The sequence below is a fragment of the Aethalodelphis obliquidens genome, unplaced genomic scaffold (genome assembly GCF_003676395.1).
Source record: "Aethalodelphis obliquidens isolate GAN/ISIS:26980383/991018 unplaced genomic scaffold, ASM367639v1 scaffold6, whole genome shotgun sequence".
Classification (NCBI taxonomy): Eukaryota; Metazoa; Chordata; class Mammalia; order Artiodactyla; family Delphinidae; genus Aethalodelphis; species Aethalodelphis obliquidens.
Window position 1 is genome coordinate 971,323 of NW_020837950.1, and position 20,329 is coordinate 991,651.

Sequence of the window (20,329 nt, forward strand, 5' to 3'; positions counted from 1 at the left end):
ATGTATAATTCAGCAGCATTAATTACATTCACAGTGTTGTGCAACCATCACCACCATCTATTTCCAAAACTTTTTCATCACCCCAAACAGAAACTCTATAACCATTCAGTAATAACTCCCCATTTTTTCTTCCTCCCAGCCCCTGGTAACTGCTAATCTACTTTCTGTCTCTGATTTTGCCTAGTCTATATATTTCATATAAGTGAAAGCATACAATATTTGTCCTTTTGTATCTGGTTTATTTTACTTCACGTATTTTTGATGTTCATCAATGTTGTAGCATGTATCAGAACTTCATTGCTTTTTATGGCAGAATAATATTCCACTGTATGGATATATCACATTTTGTATATCCATTCATCTGTTGATGGACACTTGCATTGTTTCCATATTTCGGCTACTGGGAATAATGCTGCAATGATTATTGGTGTACAAACATCTATTCAACTCCTTGCTTTCAATTCCTCTGGGTATATACCTAGGAGTGAAATTGCTGGGTTGTTTGGTAATTCCATGTTTAGCTTTTTGAGGACAAGTCAAACTGTTTTCCACCATGCTATACCATTTTACATTCCCAAAAGCAATGTATAAGGGTTTCAGTTTCTCCACATCTTTGCCAACACTTCTTGTTTTCTGTATTTTTTAAAAATAGCCATCCTAGTAGGTGTGAAGGGGGTTACATTTTGGTTTTGATTTGCATTTCCCTAATGACTAATGATGCTGTGTTTCTTTTCTTGTGCTTACTGTATACTTTGCAGAGATGTCTATTCAAATTTCTTGTCTATCTTTGAATTAGGTGTTTGTCTTTTTGTTACTGAGTTGTAGGAGTTCTTTACATTAAACCTTTATCAGATATACAATTTGCAAATGTTTTCTTTCATTCTGTAGGTCTGTTTTTCACTTTCTTGATAATGTTCTTTGATGCAAAAGTAACTCTGTTGAAGTCCAATTTATCTAATTTTTCTTTTGTTCCTCTTCCTTTTGATGTCATAAAAATCCATTGCCAAATTTAAGGTCCCGAAGATTTACCCCTATGTTTTCTTCTAGGAGTTTAATGCTTTCAGGTTTTACATTCACACCTTTAATCCATTTTAAGGATATTTGTGTATGCTGTAAGAAAGGGGTTCAGTTTCTTTCTTTTGCATGTAGATATCCAGTTGTCCCAGCACTAATAATAAGAGATTATTTTTTCTCCTTTGAATGAACTTGGCATCCTTTCCAAAAATCAGTTGACCATAGATGTATGAGTTTATTTCTGAACTCTCAGTTCTATTCCATTCATCGGTATGTCTATCTTTATGCCAGTACTATACTGCTTTGATCATTATACCTTTGTAGTAAGTTTTGAAATTGGGAGGTGTGAGTCCTCCAACTTTGTACTTCTTTTTCAAGATCGTTTGTCTATGTGGGGTCCCTTGCAGCTCCATATGCATTTGACTATTGACTTTTCCATTCCTACAAAAAAAGCCATTGGAATTTTGATAGGGATTATATTGATCTGCAGATCACTTTGGGTAGTATTGACATCTTGACAATATTAAATCTTCCTGTCCGTGAAAACAGGATGTATTTCCACTTATTTAGACCTTTCAAGATAATTTTTGATACCCCATAGTAGAATACTAGTTTAGGCAAAACCATCCAACTCCTTCCAAAGTTACCATAGGCAAAAGTCCAGAATATTGAATGAATGCATCGAAACACATTTCACTGCAATTCACAAAGCATCACTTTATTTTCATATGAATAGTAGTCACTGATAAAGGGAAAAAACAAAATCATGACTATCAATATTTACTTAGGGAACCATTTTCATAGAACACTGATGAAGGAACATGGTATACATATTCAGAGTGGCAGGGGACACAGGGAAAAGCACACTAGACTGAAAGCATAAAAGCATATTCTCATAAGGACCAAGCAATCCTTGTTGTTGGAGGACCAAATGGAATCATCATGAATGTAAGTAGAATCAAAGTTCACGATCCGTAAGTCCTTCTTAAGGTATGCATGATTCAGCTTGTTTACAGTTCGAACAAAGGCATATTTGGAAGCACAACTATATGCTTCCAAACTGTACACTTTCTTGAAGTGCAGATCAAAAAATGGATTGTCCTAGAAGAAAAAGAGAGACATGATTTAGTTTGTAGCCAGGAAAGTAGCTAGATTTCCTGGATTCTCTCATATTGATTGTTGTATTGATTGTAAAGTATCAGTATCAAACATTTTCCCAAAATCTACAAATGAGCTTTCCAAAACTACCTGTTTCAAACATGTTGCTTCTATAAAGAACAATAAGAAAGATTATTTTTGAAGCATCTGTGATTTTTCAATTATGCAAATAAATATGTGTCAAAATGTGCAGTTACCAAGTCTTCCCAGGGTAGTGAATTTGAGAGGATGGATGGGGATGGAAGAAAAGAATAAACCCGATTATAGACTTCCACAGGAGAGAAAAGGTTTCTCCTTTTCTCTACTAGGAGGTCGGTCCCTTGTGCTATTTCAATAGTAGAAGGGGGAAATACAGAATGGCTAAGCAGCCTTTGGCATACAACAGATCACCAACTTGCTGGCTTTGAAGTTAATAGCAAGGAATTACTTTTAAAGTTAATAGCAAGGATCATTAAATCATTTGACTGAAACTGACAATTTACTAAAGACTGACTCACTGGATTGCTCTAGGCTGTATACTTCTAGTGGAGATGTTTCAGGGAAAAGTAGGCATCAAACCTGACCTAGGTCCTACATGTTAAAATAATAATCATTGCTACTGTTACTAATAGCAGTAACAACTATGCCTTGCATTTATAAAGTGCTTTTCAGTTTACAAAATGCTTTCTCATTCATTATCTGCCTGACTCCTAACTCTCTTTGAGGGCAGAGGTTTTCAGTTATTTATCTTTTGTGTATCCACTCAACAAATGTGTGTTGAACTGATCTGAAGTCATCCTATAAAAAGAGAAGTGGAGGTAAACATTGCCCTAAATGATAAAGAGGCAGAGAGACCAGACCAAGCAAAAGTATTAATGACTTTTTACCATGAGGTGTGTAAAGTTTGTATATAAGAACTTATGTATTTGCAATTTCTTTTTCAAATAGGAAAATTCTTAGAGGAGACAGGAAAAAGAACAAGGGTTTTGGAGTTGGCCAACGATTTTGACTCTGATGTAACCATGGGCAGGGCACTTATTGTATTTGGCCTTCACTTTTTGGATAGGGTTGCTATGAAGTTTGGATGAGATTAATCATTTAAACTGTGAGACTAGTGTGGAGCTTAATGAATGATAATTCCTTTTCCCAAACCTGTCCCCAAAGATTGTGATACTGGTGTTAATATCACCTTGCTTTACACTATTAAAATTTTTAAAAAACAAAACAATACTTTAAGAAAAAGAATGTACAAGGGTGTTGTGATTTTAAGTACAATGTTCTCTAGTCACACCTTGCAAAATGTTTCCTAGCTGTCATGATTGCAGATTGAAGGACAGTTCTTTAGAGAATCTCAATGAAAGGAAATCACACCCATTCCATCACCAGATACTAAGCATACTCCTTATGTAGTTTCCTCACAGAAACATTTACTCCTTATCATGTAGAAAATATCCTTTGTTCTTTTGAGATACTTGGAGAGGATTAAGTTTTTCCATTAGCCTGATAATTGAAACCTAAGCAGGTATGAACATAGAATACAAGTTCGTCCATCTGTCCCTTCCTTCCTTCCTCCCTCCCGCCCTCCCTCCCTTCCTTCCTTCCTTCCTCTCTCCCTCTGTCTCCTCCTTCCTCTCTCTTTCTTTCTTTTGATAGAGCTAAAAGGGAATCTCATTGTTCATTCAGTAATCCCTTGTTTATAGTAGATTAAATATAATATAATATAATGTAATGTAATAGTGAATAGTAGTTTCCAGAGGGGTGAAGCCCAGGTCACACATGTAGTTATTGGCAGAGCCAAGACAAGGACTAAGCTCTCACTCAGCCCAACCCCATTTCCTGCTACATCATTCTCTCTTCTGTTGCACCACATCAGTCTCCAAATCCCCAGTCATTCTGATTTCTGCTTTATAAATTGACTTCAATTTCAATTCCATTCCATTTTAAAGTTGACAACTTTTGGCTTGAAATAGCTCTTTTTAAAACTGTATCATTGCTATCAAGAAAAATATAATATATGCTGACTCCTGAGGATTCAATTACAAGAGGAAGGACAAGTGGAAATTCCCAGAACAACTGAGATATTTTTACTTCATCCACAGAAAAGAAATATTTAAAAGAACTACTCTTTGGATATTATAGGTTTTCTTCTGGCAGTTTAATATTTTAGGCCCTAAAGTGATCAGAAGAATAGAAATACTCAATTTCCCTTTTGTATCTAGTTCACTATGAAAGATAACAATCTTCAAATGGGAAAGGGAATAATTAACAACATAGAGATGGAATTAAAGGCCAGAAAGGTGAGGAGAAAATAGAGCAGAGCTAGCTGCTTCCAATGAATCTAAGCTGACAGGCTTGATTAATACATCCCCGGGCACTGACCAAGCTTATAGAAAATAATTATGACATTAGTAACATTTGGGGTATTACTCTTGGGGTGGGTATAAAAGATGGGGTCTGTAAAATCTTTCTTTCTTAGAAATTTATTTCCTAGTTCTGTAGAAATGGTTGTATTAGATGTTCTCTATCATTTAATAATATACTTGCAGACTAAAAGATACAAGTGCTGTATAATTGGCTGTATAAAATCAGCCAATTATGTTAAACTAGCATATCTACCTTTATTGTGTTTGTCATTAGGCTGAATAGAAAGACCTTTAAAATTGATTTTTTTTAGAAAGCATTTGAATGCATTTTGTTTGGCATTATATTTATTCAATAAAGTATTTAATTAGTGCTAAGTTGGACCCTGTTGCTAAGCCCCAGCAAGCAATCATCCTAGATAGGGTTAAACCCCCAGTAAAATTGCCATATTGCACATGTCTTAATGAAGTTTGAATGTTAAATAAATTGTATATTCACTTGAGGACTTGAGAAAAAATTAAGAAAATGGTCAAAAAAAGAGGTGGGCATGATTAATTCTTGAAACTACAGATTAGTGAACTTGACACTGACTTGTGATAAAATTCAATGCAGTATAGAAATTTTGGCAAATACCTAAAAGTATATAGAAGAAAATACTTTAAAAATTTGTACTCCTATGACACAGAGATAATTATTGTTGAAGTACTGGTTAGTTTCATATATACATTTACATACCCACATACATTTTTTTGTATTAAAATTTAAGGTTCAGCTTTCAATTTTCAATACTATGATAAATTAAATATGTAAAATGAGATAATATTATAGAAAAGTTTTGTATTCAGCTGACTTTTAAAAAACGTATTAAATGGTGAACAATTGTGTTCTGAGGTATTCTTTTGGAAACATGACTTTTAATGACCATGTAATGTTCCAGCATAATGACATGAAAAAATATATTTAACTATTTCCTAAGTGTTGAACATTTAGATAGAATATAATGTCAGAAAAATGCTATGTGATTACTTAGGAAAGAGAGCAATGAAATCCAGCATGTCTTCACCAAGAAGTCATGCCAAACACACCAAATTTTAAAAATAGGATTCCTAGGTGATAAGATAATAGCAGATAACATATATTGATTTCAGTAAAGATCTTAAGGGAAAAATTTAGATATTCAGACTAGATAATTAATAAGGCAGAATTAAGTGGCAGAATTAAGAGCTTGTGTCCATCTAACTTACCACTGTATCCTCAGAGCCTAGCAGAGCCTGGTATACCATAAATTCTCAGTGAGTGACTGAATACACAAATTTGTAGAGATGATAAACAACCAGTCCAAAGAAGACAAATTGATAGATTTGGAGGTAAAATCTAGTTCCATCTCTAGAGTAGTTATTTGACCTTAGGCAAGTCAGTTAATCTCTTTATGTCTCATTTTCCTCATCTGTAAATCAGGAGTAATGATAGAATCTAATTCATGGGATTTTTGTGACAATTATGTGAAGTTACATATGGAAAGAGCTTTTTGTGGTTCCTGTCATCTGGTAAGAGTTTACTGAGTGTGAGATGGTAGCAGGTAGCAGTACTACTAGTAGTGGTAATAATAGTAGTAGTAATGGTAACCTATCAATTACCTAGAGGTATGCACTTAGCCCTGCCTGCTTCATCATTTTTATTATTGACTTGAATGAAGTCCTAAATGCTGTGCACATTAAATCTGCAGCATACTATAGTGAATATTAAAAAATCAAAATATTAGAAGATTTGATAGGTAGGAACAATAGGCCAACCTAAGAATATGGCATTTAATCAGATTAAGAAAAACTGAGCTTAAATTCTAACTCATCCAACAATAACAGAAATATTTATTGAGTCCCTGATAACTGCCAGGCAGAAGGCTACAATAAAAGATGAAAAGGAATGGTTACAGTTTTTTATCCAGAGGGGAGACAGAGTAAGCCAACAGTTGCAGTTTGTTGGATTATTTACATCCACTGTGCAATGGGGTTATAGGGCAGGGGGACATGAGTAGGACTTTACTCCATGGGGAATCTGAGAATGGGGTGAGGGATGGAGGTGACTGAGCTTTCTAAGCCCCGAGAGTATTAAAGCACCTTTGCTGTATAAAGTTTTAGGAGAAATGACCAGATATAAAGAAGCCAGATCATGAAGGGCTTTTATCTAGATTTTATTCCATGTGCGTAGCAGGTGCGGCAGATCAGGGTAAATGGCAATTCATACCCCAAAGACCTGAGGTCTCAGTTGAGTGTTTACTAGAAATAAGAATCCAGATCAAAGGAAATACAAATTGGTCACGCTAATTCTAAAGTATTGTATTTAATTCTGGAAAAGCTGAAACATTCCAGAGGAGAAGAAATTGCATAGTGAAGGGTGTTGCAGCAATGTCATGGGAGAAAATAACAGCGCTATGACCTCTTAGTGTTTGTATAACCTGTCATATTAACTTATTTGATCTTCATATGAACATTATTTAAAGAATGAAATGGTTACATTTAACCCAGAAAAGAGAAAACTTGAGGGAACCTTATTAGTGTCTTCAAACATTGGGAAGGCTGCTATGTGAAAGAAGGATTGGGTTTGTTCTGGTTGGTTCAAATGACGATGCTAGGACTGATGGGTGGATGTTATAGTGAAGGAGATTTTAGTTAAACGTAAGTGGGACATGTAAAAATAAAGGATGTTAATTTGGAAGTAGAATGGATTTACTCATGTGGTAATGAGTTCTCCATCAGTAGAAGAGTTCAAGGAGAGACTGGGAAAACCACTTTCAAGTGGTCACACAAGAGATTAAAGTACACACCCTTTCCCCACTTTCAACACTGAGGTTGTAGGATTTCCAAGGGTTATTGATCCTTCCAGAGGATCAAGCAGCTAACTGACAGTAAAATCTGAAGAAGATGAGGAAAGGAATCCCCACAAATTATGGAGGAAACTGGGCTTGGAAGAGAGTGGTGGTGGAAGCATCAGATATTTAAAGTTTCATAACTGGCTGGAAGATTGTGTTTAACCTGTTAAGAAGACCTTGGGAAAGATGCTTTAAATCTAATCGAAAAAATTCAAATTTAAACTCATAAAAACAGAACAAACAAACCAGTAGATCATCCCAGTAGAGTAAACTGTACCACTTAAGAATAATATGTCATTTTAACTCTCAGTACATGCCAAAAATATATGAAGTAAGATATTAACCATAAAGGTCTCCAGCATATTGATCCCATATCTCCCTTACAAAACATAACACTTACTGTATCTGCTTCTTTTCCATCGATCATCCGCAGATCGTTCAAAGACCACTTTTTGGTTACTTCATATTTTTCATCTAAACCTATTCTGTAGTGTTTCACCATAATTATTTTTACTTCTTCATTTTTGGTCACTGTAGGACAGAAAAACACTTTGTTTACCTAGACTCTTAGAAGATAATAAATTATTCATCATCATATTTTTCAGTATGTATGAATCTCCTTTTCCTATAATAAGCTTGAACATACATTGTATCTGCACCCCAGTTATGAACCCTGAGGTATCTGAAGCTTCATGAGTATGCCCTCAAATTTCCTCAGTGTGTTAACTTTATTTTTGCTGCAATTGTGGTCACATACAGCCGCGGTAATGTCTGTCAGATAGAACACCAAGCTCTGTGCTTTCAGCTCTGAGCTTTGTGGTGGAAGATAGAGTTCAACTCAGGGCAGGAAATAGGAGTCTTAGCGTGAGCATAGAGTCAGTGCCAAAGTGTTTACCAGAACAAGTTGGAATTTTAATTTATGACAATATAAGAAAATGAGCACAGGAAAGTAAACAGTTCTGCTCACACAGCAACCCACTGTTGAAGACTGACCATGCAAATACTTGTGCACACTTTTTTTTTTTTTAAGTTGCTATGAGATTTTTGATGTAAGAGTGCTTGCAAAACAGCAACTACTGACCTATTTGGTATCGTTTGAGATTTTTAATCCTCCGTAGTGCGTATCCAAAATCCTAGTATTCAAAATGTGCCATCGAGACAAAAAACTTTAGTTCTATACTTTGAAAGGTATGGGAAAATCATTGCTTATTTTATGTGAACAACATGAGGGAAATAATTTCCTGGTCTTAAAATCATTGTGTTTGGTCTCATATGAACACATTAGAAGAATCAACATTTGATGTTAGAGTTCCTGGACAGAAAGTTATCAATGAATTCCCAAGGGAGTATTTACTGAGTATCCACTATTTGCCTGATAGAACTATTACAAATGCCACAGGGGGTACAAGTATGAGACATGGTCCCTGCCCTCTGGAAACTTATGGTTTTGTTGAAGAGACAAGGCTAACACACATGTGTCACATAAAATATATAATATGAAGGTATACAGGTATATTATAAAAAGGTGGCAGTGGGAACTGAATATCTTAAACTTTCAAGGTGGATGATGTCACTTGGAGAGTTACAAGCTGGTTCTGTCTTCTAAGAATGAGACTGGAATTTGTCTTTGGGGAAGACTCTCTTCTGGTTCTGGAAAGCATCACTTTGGCATGACCTCCGAGTTAAGAAGATTAAAACAATATATTACAATATAATCATAGGGATAGATAAGCAATATGGAACAGACTATATGTTCAACAGAAGTTCTAAGAAGGGAGAGGATTCGAATAAAGGAAATAATTATGGAAGAAATAGAATTGGAGATAGAGCTTTAAAATTAGTAAAGGCAAGGATGATACTGACGGCATTTCTAGGTGAAGGACAGTATGACAAAATGAGTAGACAATAGACCCTGAACTTCACTGGGTAGGATTAGAGACAGTGGATTGTATAGATTGATTGGTGTTAGGATATGGTGGACAACAAGGTTAACCAGGTTGTGAATATGTTTTGAAAAGTGACGGAAACCACTGTGGACTCATGGTGTCTCAACCCCCCTCTGATGGGAGGGATTGGAATCTGGCCTGGACAGTAAGGGCTCCAGAGTTGGGACTGGTGAAGGGAGTAGTTATCCTCTGTAAGTGCAGGTGATACTGAAATTAAGGCAAACAGTTGAACTTAGACTTCATGATGGAGCTGAGCTCAGTCTCCCAGAGAAGGGAGTCTGAGCAGGTTGACAAATCTAAGAAGAGGGCACTATGTCAGTTCACTGAAACCTCATACTGTAATACATATTCAGTAAGTCTCTTTCCTCCTTGAACAGGAGACTAATACAGTGGTGCCCTGTTGAAGGAGTATTTTTCTGGAATCAGTGATGCCCAGGATACACTGAAGAAGAAAAGAAAGAAGAACTGGAGGCCCCTAGAAGAGGCAGTGTGTCTTAGTGGGCTCTGGCATTAAACATTCCGGATTCAAATCATGACACCACTTCTTACAGTGTGGTCTGTAATCTCATTATTTAATCTCTAGAGAGATTAAACCTCAGTTTTCCATGTTGTAAAGTGGACATCAGAGTGATACAAACCCATAGGGTATAAAGATTAAAGTATATAAATGACTTAGGGTAGTGCCTGGTTTATAGTAATTGTTTCCGTTTTTGTTTTGTTTTGTTTATGAGGCTGTTGTTGGAATCTAGGCGTAGGATGTAGGCAATGGAAATAGAGGTGGTAAATCTAAGTTAGATTTTAAATGAGGCATTCACACCACTGGATGGAAACCAAATACATAAGCATGGTTGGGCGGAATAGTGAATTTAGTCTTTGATGTACAGATGAGCTCCATAAACTATCTCAGAAGAGAAGGAGATGATGGAAGTTTATAGTTTAGGAATGAAGGTACAGACTTGGGATTTTTCTGTGGGGACAGGCTTCCAAAACTAGGTTTATAGGGAGAAGAGCAGAGGAAAGAGGTGAAACAGAGTAGAGAATAAAAAAGGTGCCAGCAGAGAGGTCTAAGAAGGGACCCGCAGAAAAGAGACAAGCCCAACAGTGCAATCTATGGAAATCAAGAGGACAGAGAATTTCAAGAGCTGGAGACAATCCCATGAAGTTACATTGTTGGGTAACTTTGTTCAGTCCTGGCACGGAATCTGACTTGGGGAAGATCATTGATTTCTTCACTGAGGGCAGTTTCTCTAGAATGGGGAGGGCAGAAAACAGCTTGTAGAGTGCTCCTTCATGGACTCACTATACTGAGTGTGTACTATGCGCCAGTTCTCATGTTAGGTAGGGTTTAGAAAGAGAGATAAGAGAATAAAGGCTATGATTTAGATCACATATTCCAAGAGTCTGGAAGAGGAGTGATGGCATATTTTGAGGACAAAAGGAGTGATTGAGGGGCACGTCCTGGAGGGGACCTAGTGTGGAAGATCTTAACCCTGGGTAAGAAAACTGGCTCAGAGCCTGTGAGTCTCCTGAAACTGTGCAAAATTTGGTGGGTTTCTGCCCGTGTATACTTCTCCAACCCTAAAAAAGGTCCACTTCCACTGGTCTAGATGTTAGCTTTGGGAAGAGGAAAGGAAAAGAGAAAAGAAGCCATTAGGCTGGTGTGTTGAAGTGGAAGCATGGTTGATTCTGTCATACTTACTTAGGACAAAATTTTGGAGGCAGTTCCTTCCCCTAGTAGGTAATTGTCTGTCCAGACAAAGGCTCTACCTCAGAACCAAATAATAATGTTCTTGTTCTGGCTAGCTGTCTCACTGGTGACTTAGGAAGTGGGAGAGGATGGGGAGAAATAACTGGATACTGTATAAAAATATCATTTGAAGCAAATTCACTGCCTCATCTACATGTTATGATAACCAGCTAATTGACTGTAGACCCACTGATTTGTTTCATTAATTTGATAAGTATTTGAGTGCCCCTTTTGTACAAAGCCCTGGGCTAGGCATTGAAAAAGTGCATTCCCCTATGGCACTGTTCCTGCTCCTGCTGAGATTACAGAGAGTGGGGTTTCAGAGAGAAAACACACGATCAAGTGCTGTGGATGAGGCATGGACAGGGTCTTATAGGAACATGGAGAAGGGACATCTTCATCCCACTAGGGGTCAGAGAGAGCTTCTTGAAGGAGGTTATCTGAGTTGTAAAGGACCATGGGAGTTAGCAGAATGAAGAAAGGGGTAAAGGGAGTTCTGGAACAGCATGTGGACAAAAGCGTAAAATACTTGAATCTTTTGAGTCCTTACAGGCATTTAGTATTGCTGGCATGAAGGGCAGGGGTGAATAGGTGGTAGGAAGCAGGGTAGGCAGGAGCTGGTTCCTGAATGGTCTAGAATGCTACGCTAAGGAGTTCAAATATTATCCTGAAAGCTCTGTTTTTGGGGAGATTGATGAGGGTGAGGAGTGTTGTCGCTGAAGGACTTTAAGTGAATGGTCAGGCTGAGCTTTACATTTTAGAAAGTTTTCTTGGGCAATTCTGTAAAGGATGGGTGGGAGGGAGGGAATGAAGAAAGAGATGTTAAGAAGGTAGGATCTACCAGTCATCAAGTTTTCTTGCATTAATGGTCACTGTCCCACTAATAACAAACTAAGAAAATAAAATGCATGCTTTAAAAGTTAACCTTTTGATATAGTGATGCAGCACAGAGACGGTACAACCTACTCAATTTGGCAAAATAGTCTCCTCTGTAGCCAAGGAGTTTCCAAGAACTGTCTTTAGCCAAGAGTCAAAGTCTGATCAGGCTGGAGTGGACCCAATCCCTAAGTTCCATACTTGTGTTCTGCTGCTAGCTAAAATTAAATGGCCATATTCACATTAAGGCAGCGGCAAAGTGGAAACATCACATTGTCTTAAAACAGAATTTTGTTTGTATAGTCAAAATGTTAACAGAGTTGGTTTCCGTAACATCAGATGTGCCGCTAATTATGATTTAGTGATATCTATAGACCCAGGGACTTTCAGAATGAACCTGCTCCAGTTTCACTATTTTAGTTAGCATTTTCAGAACAACCATCTTAACTTCATGCTAACAACTTATCTTCACTTTTAATTTCAAAATAAACATTGTTGTTAATAACTGCCTCTATTATCATGGTGAAATAGTCACTATTATTCATGAGGCTAAGTGGAAAGAAGATTGGCCAAGTGAACCAATATAATTTGGCAGAACAGGAAAAACAGTAGCTCACGAGTAAACTGCACAGAAGAACTTTAAATACATAAACCACTGTTATTTTACAATCCCAGTGTTACATAATTGTTTTCATCATTGAAATTAAGTAATAGGGAAAAACTACCATGAGATATCAAAGACAAGAAGCCTCAGTGAACATGTTTCAGTGTATTGGTGATGTCTTGGGGTTGTTGAGAATGCTATTATAGATTTCATCAAAAAAGTAACTTTCGAATAATTTTTCTAGAAATATTTTAATGAAATCGATTTTGGGGCAATACTGGGTACTCTAGGTTTAATGTTTGTCCCTCCTTCCCCTCAATTCCTATGTTGAAATCCTAACCCCCAAGGTTATGGTAGTAGGAAGTGGGGTCTTTCAGAGGTGATTAGGTCATGAGGGCAGAGCCCTCATGAATGGGATTAGTGTCCCTCTAAAAAGACCCCAGAGAGCTCCCTTGCCCTTTCCACCCTGCAAGGTTAGAGGGAGAAAAAGGTGGTCTGTGAGGACGCAGATCCCCACCAGACACCGAATCTGCAGGCACCATGTTCTTGGACTTCCCAGCCTCCAGAACTGTGAGAACTAAATGTTTGTTGTTTATAAGCCACCCAGTCTCTAGTATTTTGTTTCCTTTTCTTGTTAACTTATTTAACACTCTTTTTGTGAACAGTATAAATGATTTCACAAAATTATTCAATTCTCCGGTTCACAGAGAAGAAGTTCTTTTTTGGCATCAACATGTAATAGGTATGGAGAATTTATGCATACCATCTTCATAATTCTAGCAAATGCCATTTATTTTCAAATGAATTACCTGTGAATGGAGAATGTTTTTCTAAATATATGTGAATACTTAAATCTGTATCTGAATATGTATACAATTTTTATTTATAAAATATAAATACTTCCATATGTTTACTGTATATTTTATTTTTTTTATAAATATTTATTTACAGCATATACTATTTATACATAAATACTTCAGCATATGTTTTCACAATAGATACATTCTTTTCTGTAATTTTAACAATATAACCCCACCTTCCAATTTGGAATAAAATTCTAGCCCTATTTGAAGTAGAATTTATCATTTTTTCCCCCTAGTTAGGATTTAAGAGGAGAGCACTATGTGTAGATGTAAATGTTATTATTTCTGGTTCAGAGAGGTCAACACCGAGGCCACAGCGTTGCCCCATATATCACAGCTGGCAGGTGGGCAAAGCAGAGTCATGTTTCACACCAGCTGTGTCGGACTCCTAGCCTTCCAAAGTCCATTCCACCATGCCCTGCTACTTCCCATCCAATCAGCCATAATCACTTTACATACGATTTCAAGTCCTTCAGAATTTCTTTAACTCATTTGCATTCTCATCACTGCACAACTGACTTGTCAGTTTCTTTTTCCGTACTTTATAGAGCTCCTCCCTCCTTCCTAAGAAGTTGCCGCTTTTAACAGCCAGGGATAATGATGGTCTAGGCTAGGGGAAGCTAATTTCAAGGGGAAATGACCATGTAAACCCTGATGTGGGAGGAGACAGAGGTGCCAGGAAATCCCCAATGTAAATCCTAGCAAACTTCAGAGAGGGAGACAGGATTTAAGACATCTGCTTTTTGACATTGACCAAGTAAGTTATCAAGGCAACAGTAAATCACAATCATCTGGTTGTGAGACCCCTGCAAAAGCCAGACTCTGATTGGATAAATAGAAAGTTTAACTTATTTAAACATATCTTCTTTAATTTGAGAAATGCATGTTGGGATTTAACTACTCTAGACTTGATTCTCACAAATTTAGAACTGCTGGATTGTAGAATATAAAGAGGAAATCATAACTATATGTCTCCCTACTCCCAGAAGGTGGCCAACATTCAAAACCTAGAGTTACCTGCCTCAACAGTTGAGATATGGCCTGCTTGATTCCTATCAATGGAGATTTTCTGAGTAAAGCATAGTCAAAGATTTAGGACTAGCAAGCATCACCCTGACTTTATTTTAAATTACTGTTCTAATTGCATTCGAAATGGTCATAAAGAGATGCCAGATTTGGGGAAAGTGCTCTCAAGTTGATGGATGTGATATGTAGAAGAATCATAAAGTTGGTGAATGAACATGACTTATAATGTTAACTTTTACCTGGAATATCACAATATTGTCTTCTCTTTCTCACATCTAAGAGAACCTTGTTTTTCCTTTGCTTCTAACATGACAGAATCATTGAATTTTACTAATGAAAGTGATCACCTACTTTATGTGGCCATTGTCCAGGTGAAAACATTGAACCCTAAAGCAGTTGCCTTCACACATGTTAACAATGCCAACCCCTTGTTGTTCCAATCCTGGTTAAAAGGATTCATGTCATTTATGAAAACAGACAGCAGGTGACCCCAGCCCACAGTGTCTTTCTCAGAACTTGAGGATATTGGGGAAAAAATTACATCCATTTCCAAAAATTTAATTCTAGGAGTGTTTTTTTTTTTTCCATGCCAGATAGAACAAGTTAATTATATAGTTGGAGGCGGGCATTAAGATACATGTGGTAAATTAGATGTAAATAATGCCTGGTAAATAAATATGCATTATTGATTGTTCTATTTTTTATAAGTTTCTTAAAAAACACATATACACTAATGTTATGTGATGAGTAATTAGCTTTATAAAGTAGGATTATAATAGGTATAAAATTACTAAATTTTCATGTTGGAATGAGCATATTCTCTAATATATTAAGTCAAGATGCTTTGAGATATAGTGATCTGATCGTTTGTATATAATACAGTTTCTAAAATTGTTTCATTTGACCTTTTTCCATTTGATTTCTTTCTTTTTCCCGGACTGATTTTAAGTTTTGTACCTTGCTGATATGCTAAGCCTTACACTTTTTATTTATTTGGCAAAATATGCTAGGTAACGTATTAGATAAATGTTAGTATTCTTATGATTAAGTAAATATTCGTATACTTATTAGGAATTACAGAATTTTAAAGAGTTCTTAGCACTTTCTCTAAAGATGTTCTACTTCCCTTATAGTAGCCCCTCTTGACAACTTTTGAAAGTTCTTCTATGCAAATTATCCGGAAAGGAGTTATAACAAATTTTCTGAAAATGCTGAACTGTGTGCCTTAAAAAGCAAAGTCTACAATGAAAACTTAGAGTTTCTAAGCTCTTTCCTCCGAAGCCCCTGAGAACTATTAAAAAGCATGGATTGGGAAAAGGAAATGCTTATATTAAATTCAATAATGGCACAAGAATTTCTGTCTAAATTCAGCACAAAAATTACTGGTTAGGTAAATCGTAATTAAGTGCAAAAGCTTATTTCTACCTTTGGACAATTTTCATGAATTTTTAAAATATGAGGGAAAATATTTTAATTAGTTTAGAGAACATTTCCTTAAAGTTCCATCTTCATGAACTAATTTCTATCATTAAAATAGTGTTTCTGTGAGCATACTGTGAGAAAGAATTTTTAAAAGATCATTTCTCTTTTCAAAATAAGCCACCAGGAAGTCTAAACAAGCCTCAGAAGAAAATCTAAGGTCTTTTTTTTTTTTTTCTTTCCTAGCATGAAAAGAGAGAACCCTAGTTGTCCAGATTGGTTGGAAATAGAGCTGTATAACTCAATTCTCCAATATGTTTAAAAATATATAGAGAGCTCTCCGTTGAATTTTTTAAAACAAGCTCTTACACAAGAAAACTGCATGCCATGCAAGTGAATTAAATAAAAGACTGGAGACTAAATAATCAAATCAGCAAAAGCACATACCCAGTTTCATTTCTGAACAATTAACCAAAATATTTTTAATACAATATTTTTTTGTCTTCCATTTTAGCACTTAAAAAAATTCTGTAGAATCCACATTCTTAATCTTCACATAGTTAAGTTCTATCACAAGAAGATACATCTGCTGTTATTGCATAGGAAAATAAACACCCAAAAATGTCCTTCTATCACCCAAGCATCTTGGGGTTATTTACGTTTTGAAATGATAACAGAAAGAACAGATTACCTGACACACAGAGGTAATACCTGTCCTGGACCGAGAACTCTATTTCAATAAACTCGTACAGATTCTGCGAGAGTGGCTTAAACAGTTTCTTCTCCAAGTCCTCCTTTACCAATGATGACATTTCCTCCAGTTCCACTTGGCCTGAGGTCCTGGCTCCAGCTCGCTCTTTCTCTCCTTCTGCTCCCTAGATTTCTTGTTTTGGTTTGCAGCTCCGATGTGAGTCCTGCCCACCTCCCAACCCTCACTTTCAACTTCTCATTCCTAGCCAGACCCAGGCTCCTGAGAGCGCTCAGTGCGGTCAGACCCCTCACTGCGGTATCTGCCCAGTGGCAGCAGCGACGGCAGCCAAAATACAGCAGCGGCATCAGCCCCGCTGTCACTCTCCAGCATCCAGGCTCAAGGAGGCTGCTCTCTGGAGCTCTCCTGTGGTTTGGGGATGGGCAACATATTTATGAACACCAGCAGATACACTTGTGGAGTCCCCTGGCCTCCCTAGTCTAGTAACCTTTTCCGCTTTCACATCACTCTGCAGAAGAAGACCACTACTTCAGCTTGATTCCGTTACATAAATCAGCTGTCTGGCTCTATCGATTGGGATCATCTTCCATTAAGAACTTTGCTGTCATCGGCAAGAGAAAAAGCACCCGTGCTTTCTCCTGACACTTCCAACAAGTCTCTTTCCCTCCTTTCTTTCCCCTCCTGCAATTCATTCAGACCTTTGTTTTCAAGAGAGTCAGCATCCATTCCTGCGTCCAAATTATTTTTTAAATGGGCTTACTTTAATGTTCTTCATTTCTTTACTCACAAAGAGAAATTTACTAGGTACCTACTGGAGCAAAGCATGGTATCTGTTTCTTGGGAGGGTGGATTTCCTATCCTCAAGAAGCTTATAATCTAATAGAGATGAGTACACCAAATAATTATCATAAATGTTTAAAAGTGGTAAATGGCACAAGAGAAAGGAAATATAGAAAAGTTATTTGTACCTGGAGAGTGTCAGAGACAGTGCTATGGGGGGGAAGATCTGGAACTTGAAGGGTGAGAGGGAAGTATCCAAGTGGAGGAGGGGGAGATGCATATTCTGTGGAAGGAATGTTGGAACGAAAGCTCTGATCAGTAAGCCACAGGGGGTGCTTGGGAGGACAGGAAGCAGTCCGGTTTGCTTAAATTATATAATTTGTGGAAGTAAAATATAAGGGTGGAAAGGTAAATTGAGTGGGACTGGCTCATGAAGGGCCTTGAATGCCAGAATAATCCTTTGGACTTTATTCTATGGAAGTAGAGAACCAATGAAGATTTGGGGGCATTCATTCATTTGACAAATATTTTTCAAGGGCTGATTTTTGTGCCAGGCTCTGCTCTAGGACTGGGAATATGGCAATGAAGAAAATAGGTCCATTCCTTGCTCTTCTGGAGCTTAGTGGGGTAGATGGAAAATAAATAAAGCAGGAGTCCATCCAAGGTATACTCAGCTGCAAGTAACAGAATACATGACATCAAGTTGTAAATAGGAAAGACGTTAAACGATCTCTCATAATAAGAGGTCTGCAAGTAGGCAGTCCCAAATTTAGCTCAGGACTCATAGGTGAGGGTCCCAAGTGCTTGCCATTTTCTGATCTTCCGTCCTCAGAGGCTGGCTTTTTATCCTCAGGCCACTGTTGTTCAGCTCCAAAGACAGGAAGAAAGAGGAGTGGTTGTTGCTGTCCTTGATTTCTCTTTTTGTCAGAAGCAAACTCTTTCTCAGAAACCAGCCAACAGGCTTTCTTTTACATCTTGGTGGCCATGACTGGGTCACATGGCCATTCCTAGGAAAGCCAGAATTTGTCATTTTTGGTTTCTATCTCGGGAAGACAGATTTTCTAACGAGGAAGAAGGGCTGGGAATGACTGCAAGCAGGCAGCCGAAAATGTCGTCCGTGGCTCCCCTAAGAAACGTTAATGGCATGTGTGACTAGGCTGAATCGTGGGGTCCTGGGTGAGACGTTTGCCTTTCTGAGCCTGTTTCCTTATCTGAAGAATGATCTCTAGGCTCTTTTCCTACTTTAATATCTCCTATTCTGTTTGTGATTCTGGGAATCTATTAAAATAATTTGGGTAAGAGGACCAGAGAACTGGTACTCTGCTTTTGGGTATGGAAAATGGAGAAGAAGGAATGAATATAAGATATATTTGGATGATAAAATCAATAAGCTGTGGCACCTAATTGGATGTGAAAGGAGGAAGGTGGAGTCAATATGACACAACTACTTTCCACTTTCATCCAGAGAATGAGTAAATGGGTTCACATCACAGGAGGTAGGTTTTCAGAGAATTATTTTCAGCTTTCACTTAAAAAATTATTTTCCTATGGAGGAAATAAAGACTGGAACAACTCATCAGCAATACTGTCATAAATATTTGATTAGATATTTATTTATGTGATTCTTTGTTTTATGTTTTTCTCCCCTCCTAGACTGTAAGTTTCATGAGGGTGGGAACCCATGTTTTTCCCACTTGCTATACAACCAGGGTATGTGATACACAGTACCTAGCACATCATAGGCATTCTTGCATTCATTTATTCACTCAATTTATTTGTAACAATTTACTAAAAGAACAAATAAGAATCGAATAGTCTTCTAATGACTTAAATTTTTTTTTTGCAAAGTTGATTTTGCAGTGAAATATCTTCACAGCTGGAGCAGACAGCTGTTAGTGCTGGGGAGGGGGGAAATTTCCCTTTACCCCTCTTGAATTCTTTTGGCTGGTCTATTAATTAAATTGATGCAAGACAGATTAACAGGAGAAAAAAAAAACTATTTAATTCGTACACACGGAGGTCTCATAGAAATGGGACTCCTGAAGTGGCCAAAGCAGGCTGTATACATATCATTTTTAGATAAAGAAACAATTATTTGTGAAGATTTAACAAAACAAAGAGGATTGTGCTTGGGGTAGCAGACTAATGGAGAAGTAATAGGGTTTTTCTATACAGCTTTCTTAACCTTGAATTCCCTAACAGTGATAAGGATGCTTTCTATCCTCCTGGTATAGGGAAAATAACTTCACATGGGAAATTTATTTCCTGCTTTCAGCGGGAAAGAAAGGGGTCAGAGTTGGTTTTTTAACATCATTTTTTTCCACTGGCTGTTTCTCAAGTAACTTTAATTCAAAATAATCAATATGTCATTGAGGCACATTTTGGGGCAGCCTGTCTTGGCCTCCAACATTAGTGTTACCAATCACTTATCCTGTATCAATATGCATTTGCTCCTGTTGCCATGAACACATGGACTTTAGCTGTGAGACTCAAATACACTTCTGAAGGAAATAAATGCTAAAACTTTCTCTGGACGTTCTTAAGAAAAGAGTGGCTGTGCCGAGATAAACCCATGCACCTATGGTCAACTAATCTATGACAAAGGAGGCAAGGATATACAATGGAGAAAAGACAGTCTCTTCAATAAGTGGTGCTGGGAAAACTGGACAGCTACATGTAAAAGAGTGAAATTAGAACACTCCCTAACACCATACACAAAAATAAACTCAAAATGGATTAAAGACCTAAACGTAAGACCGGACACTACAAAACTCTTAGAGGAAACATAGGAAGAACACTCTTTGACATAAATCACAGCAAGATCTTTTTTGACCCACCTCCTAGAGTAATGGAAATAAAAACAAAATTAAACAAATGGGACCTAATGAAACTTCAAAGCTTTTGCACAGCAAAGGAAACTACAAACAAGACGAAAAGACAACCCTCAGAATGGGAGAAAATATTTGCAAACGAATCAA

The 20,329-nt window shown here is 37.2% G+C and overlaps 2 protein-coding genes across 3 annotated transcripts in view; one reads left to right on the top strand and one right to left on the bottom strand.

Annotated features, from left to right (window-relative positions):
• Window positions 1–20,329, top strand: part of NMU (neuromedin U) — a 238,046-nt gene that overhangs the window by 10,010 nt on the left and 207,707 nt on the right. The window lies entirely within an intron of this gene.
• On the bottom strand, window positions 1,559–16,698 carry EXOC1L (exocyst complex component 1 like). Of its 2 annotated transcripts, none has more exons than XM_027102890.1 (3): window positions 16,574–16,698; window positions 7,782–7,912; window positions 1,559–2,115 (listed from the first exon to the last, which is right to left on the bottom strand). In XM_027102890.1, exons 2-3 carry the CDS (start codon window positions 7,881–7,883, stop codon window positions 1,849–1,851), a joined length of 369 nt encoding a protein of 122 aa, XP_026958691.1. In that variant the 5' UTR covers window positions 7,884–7,912; window positions 16,574–16,698; the 3' UTR covers window positions 1,559–1,848. The 2 variants fall into 2 exon arrangements, with proteins under 2 accessions (XP_026958691.1, XP_026958690.1); XM_027102889.1 differs by having other exon boundaries at window positions 16,554–16,692.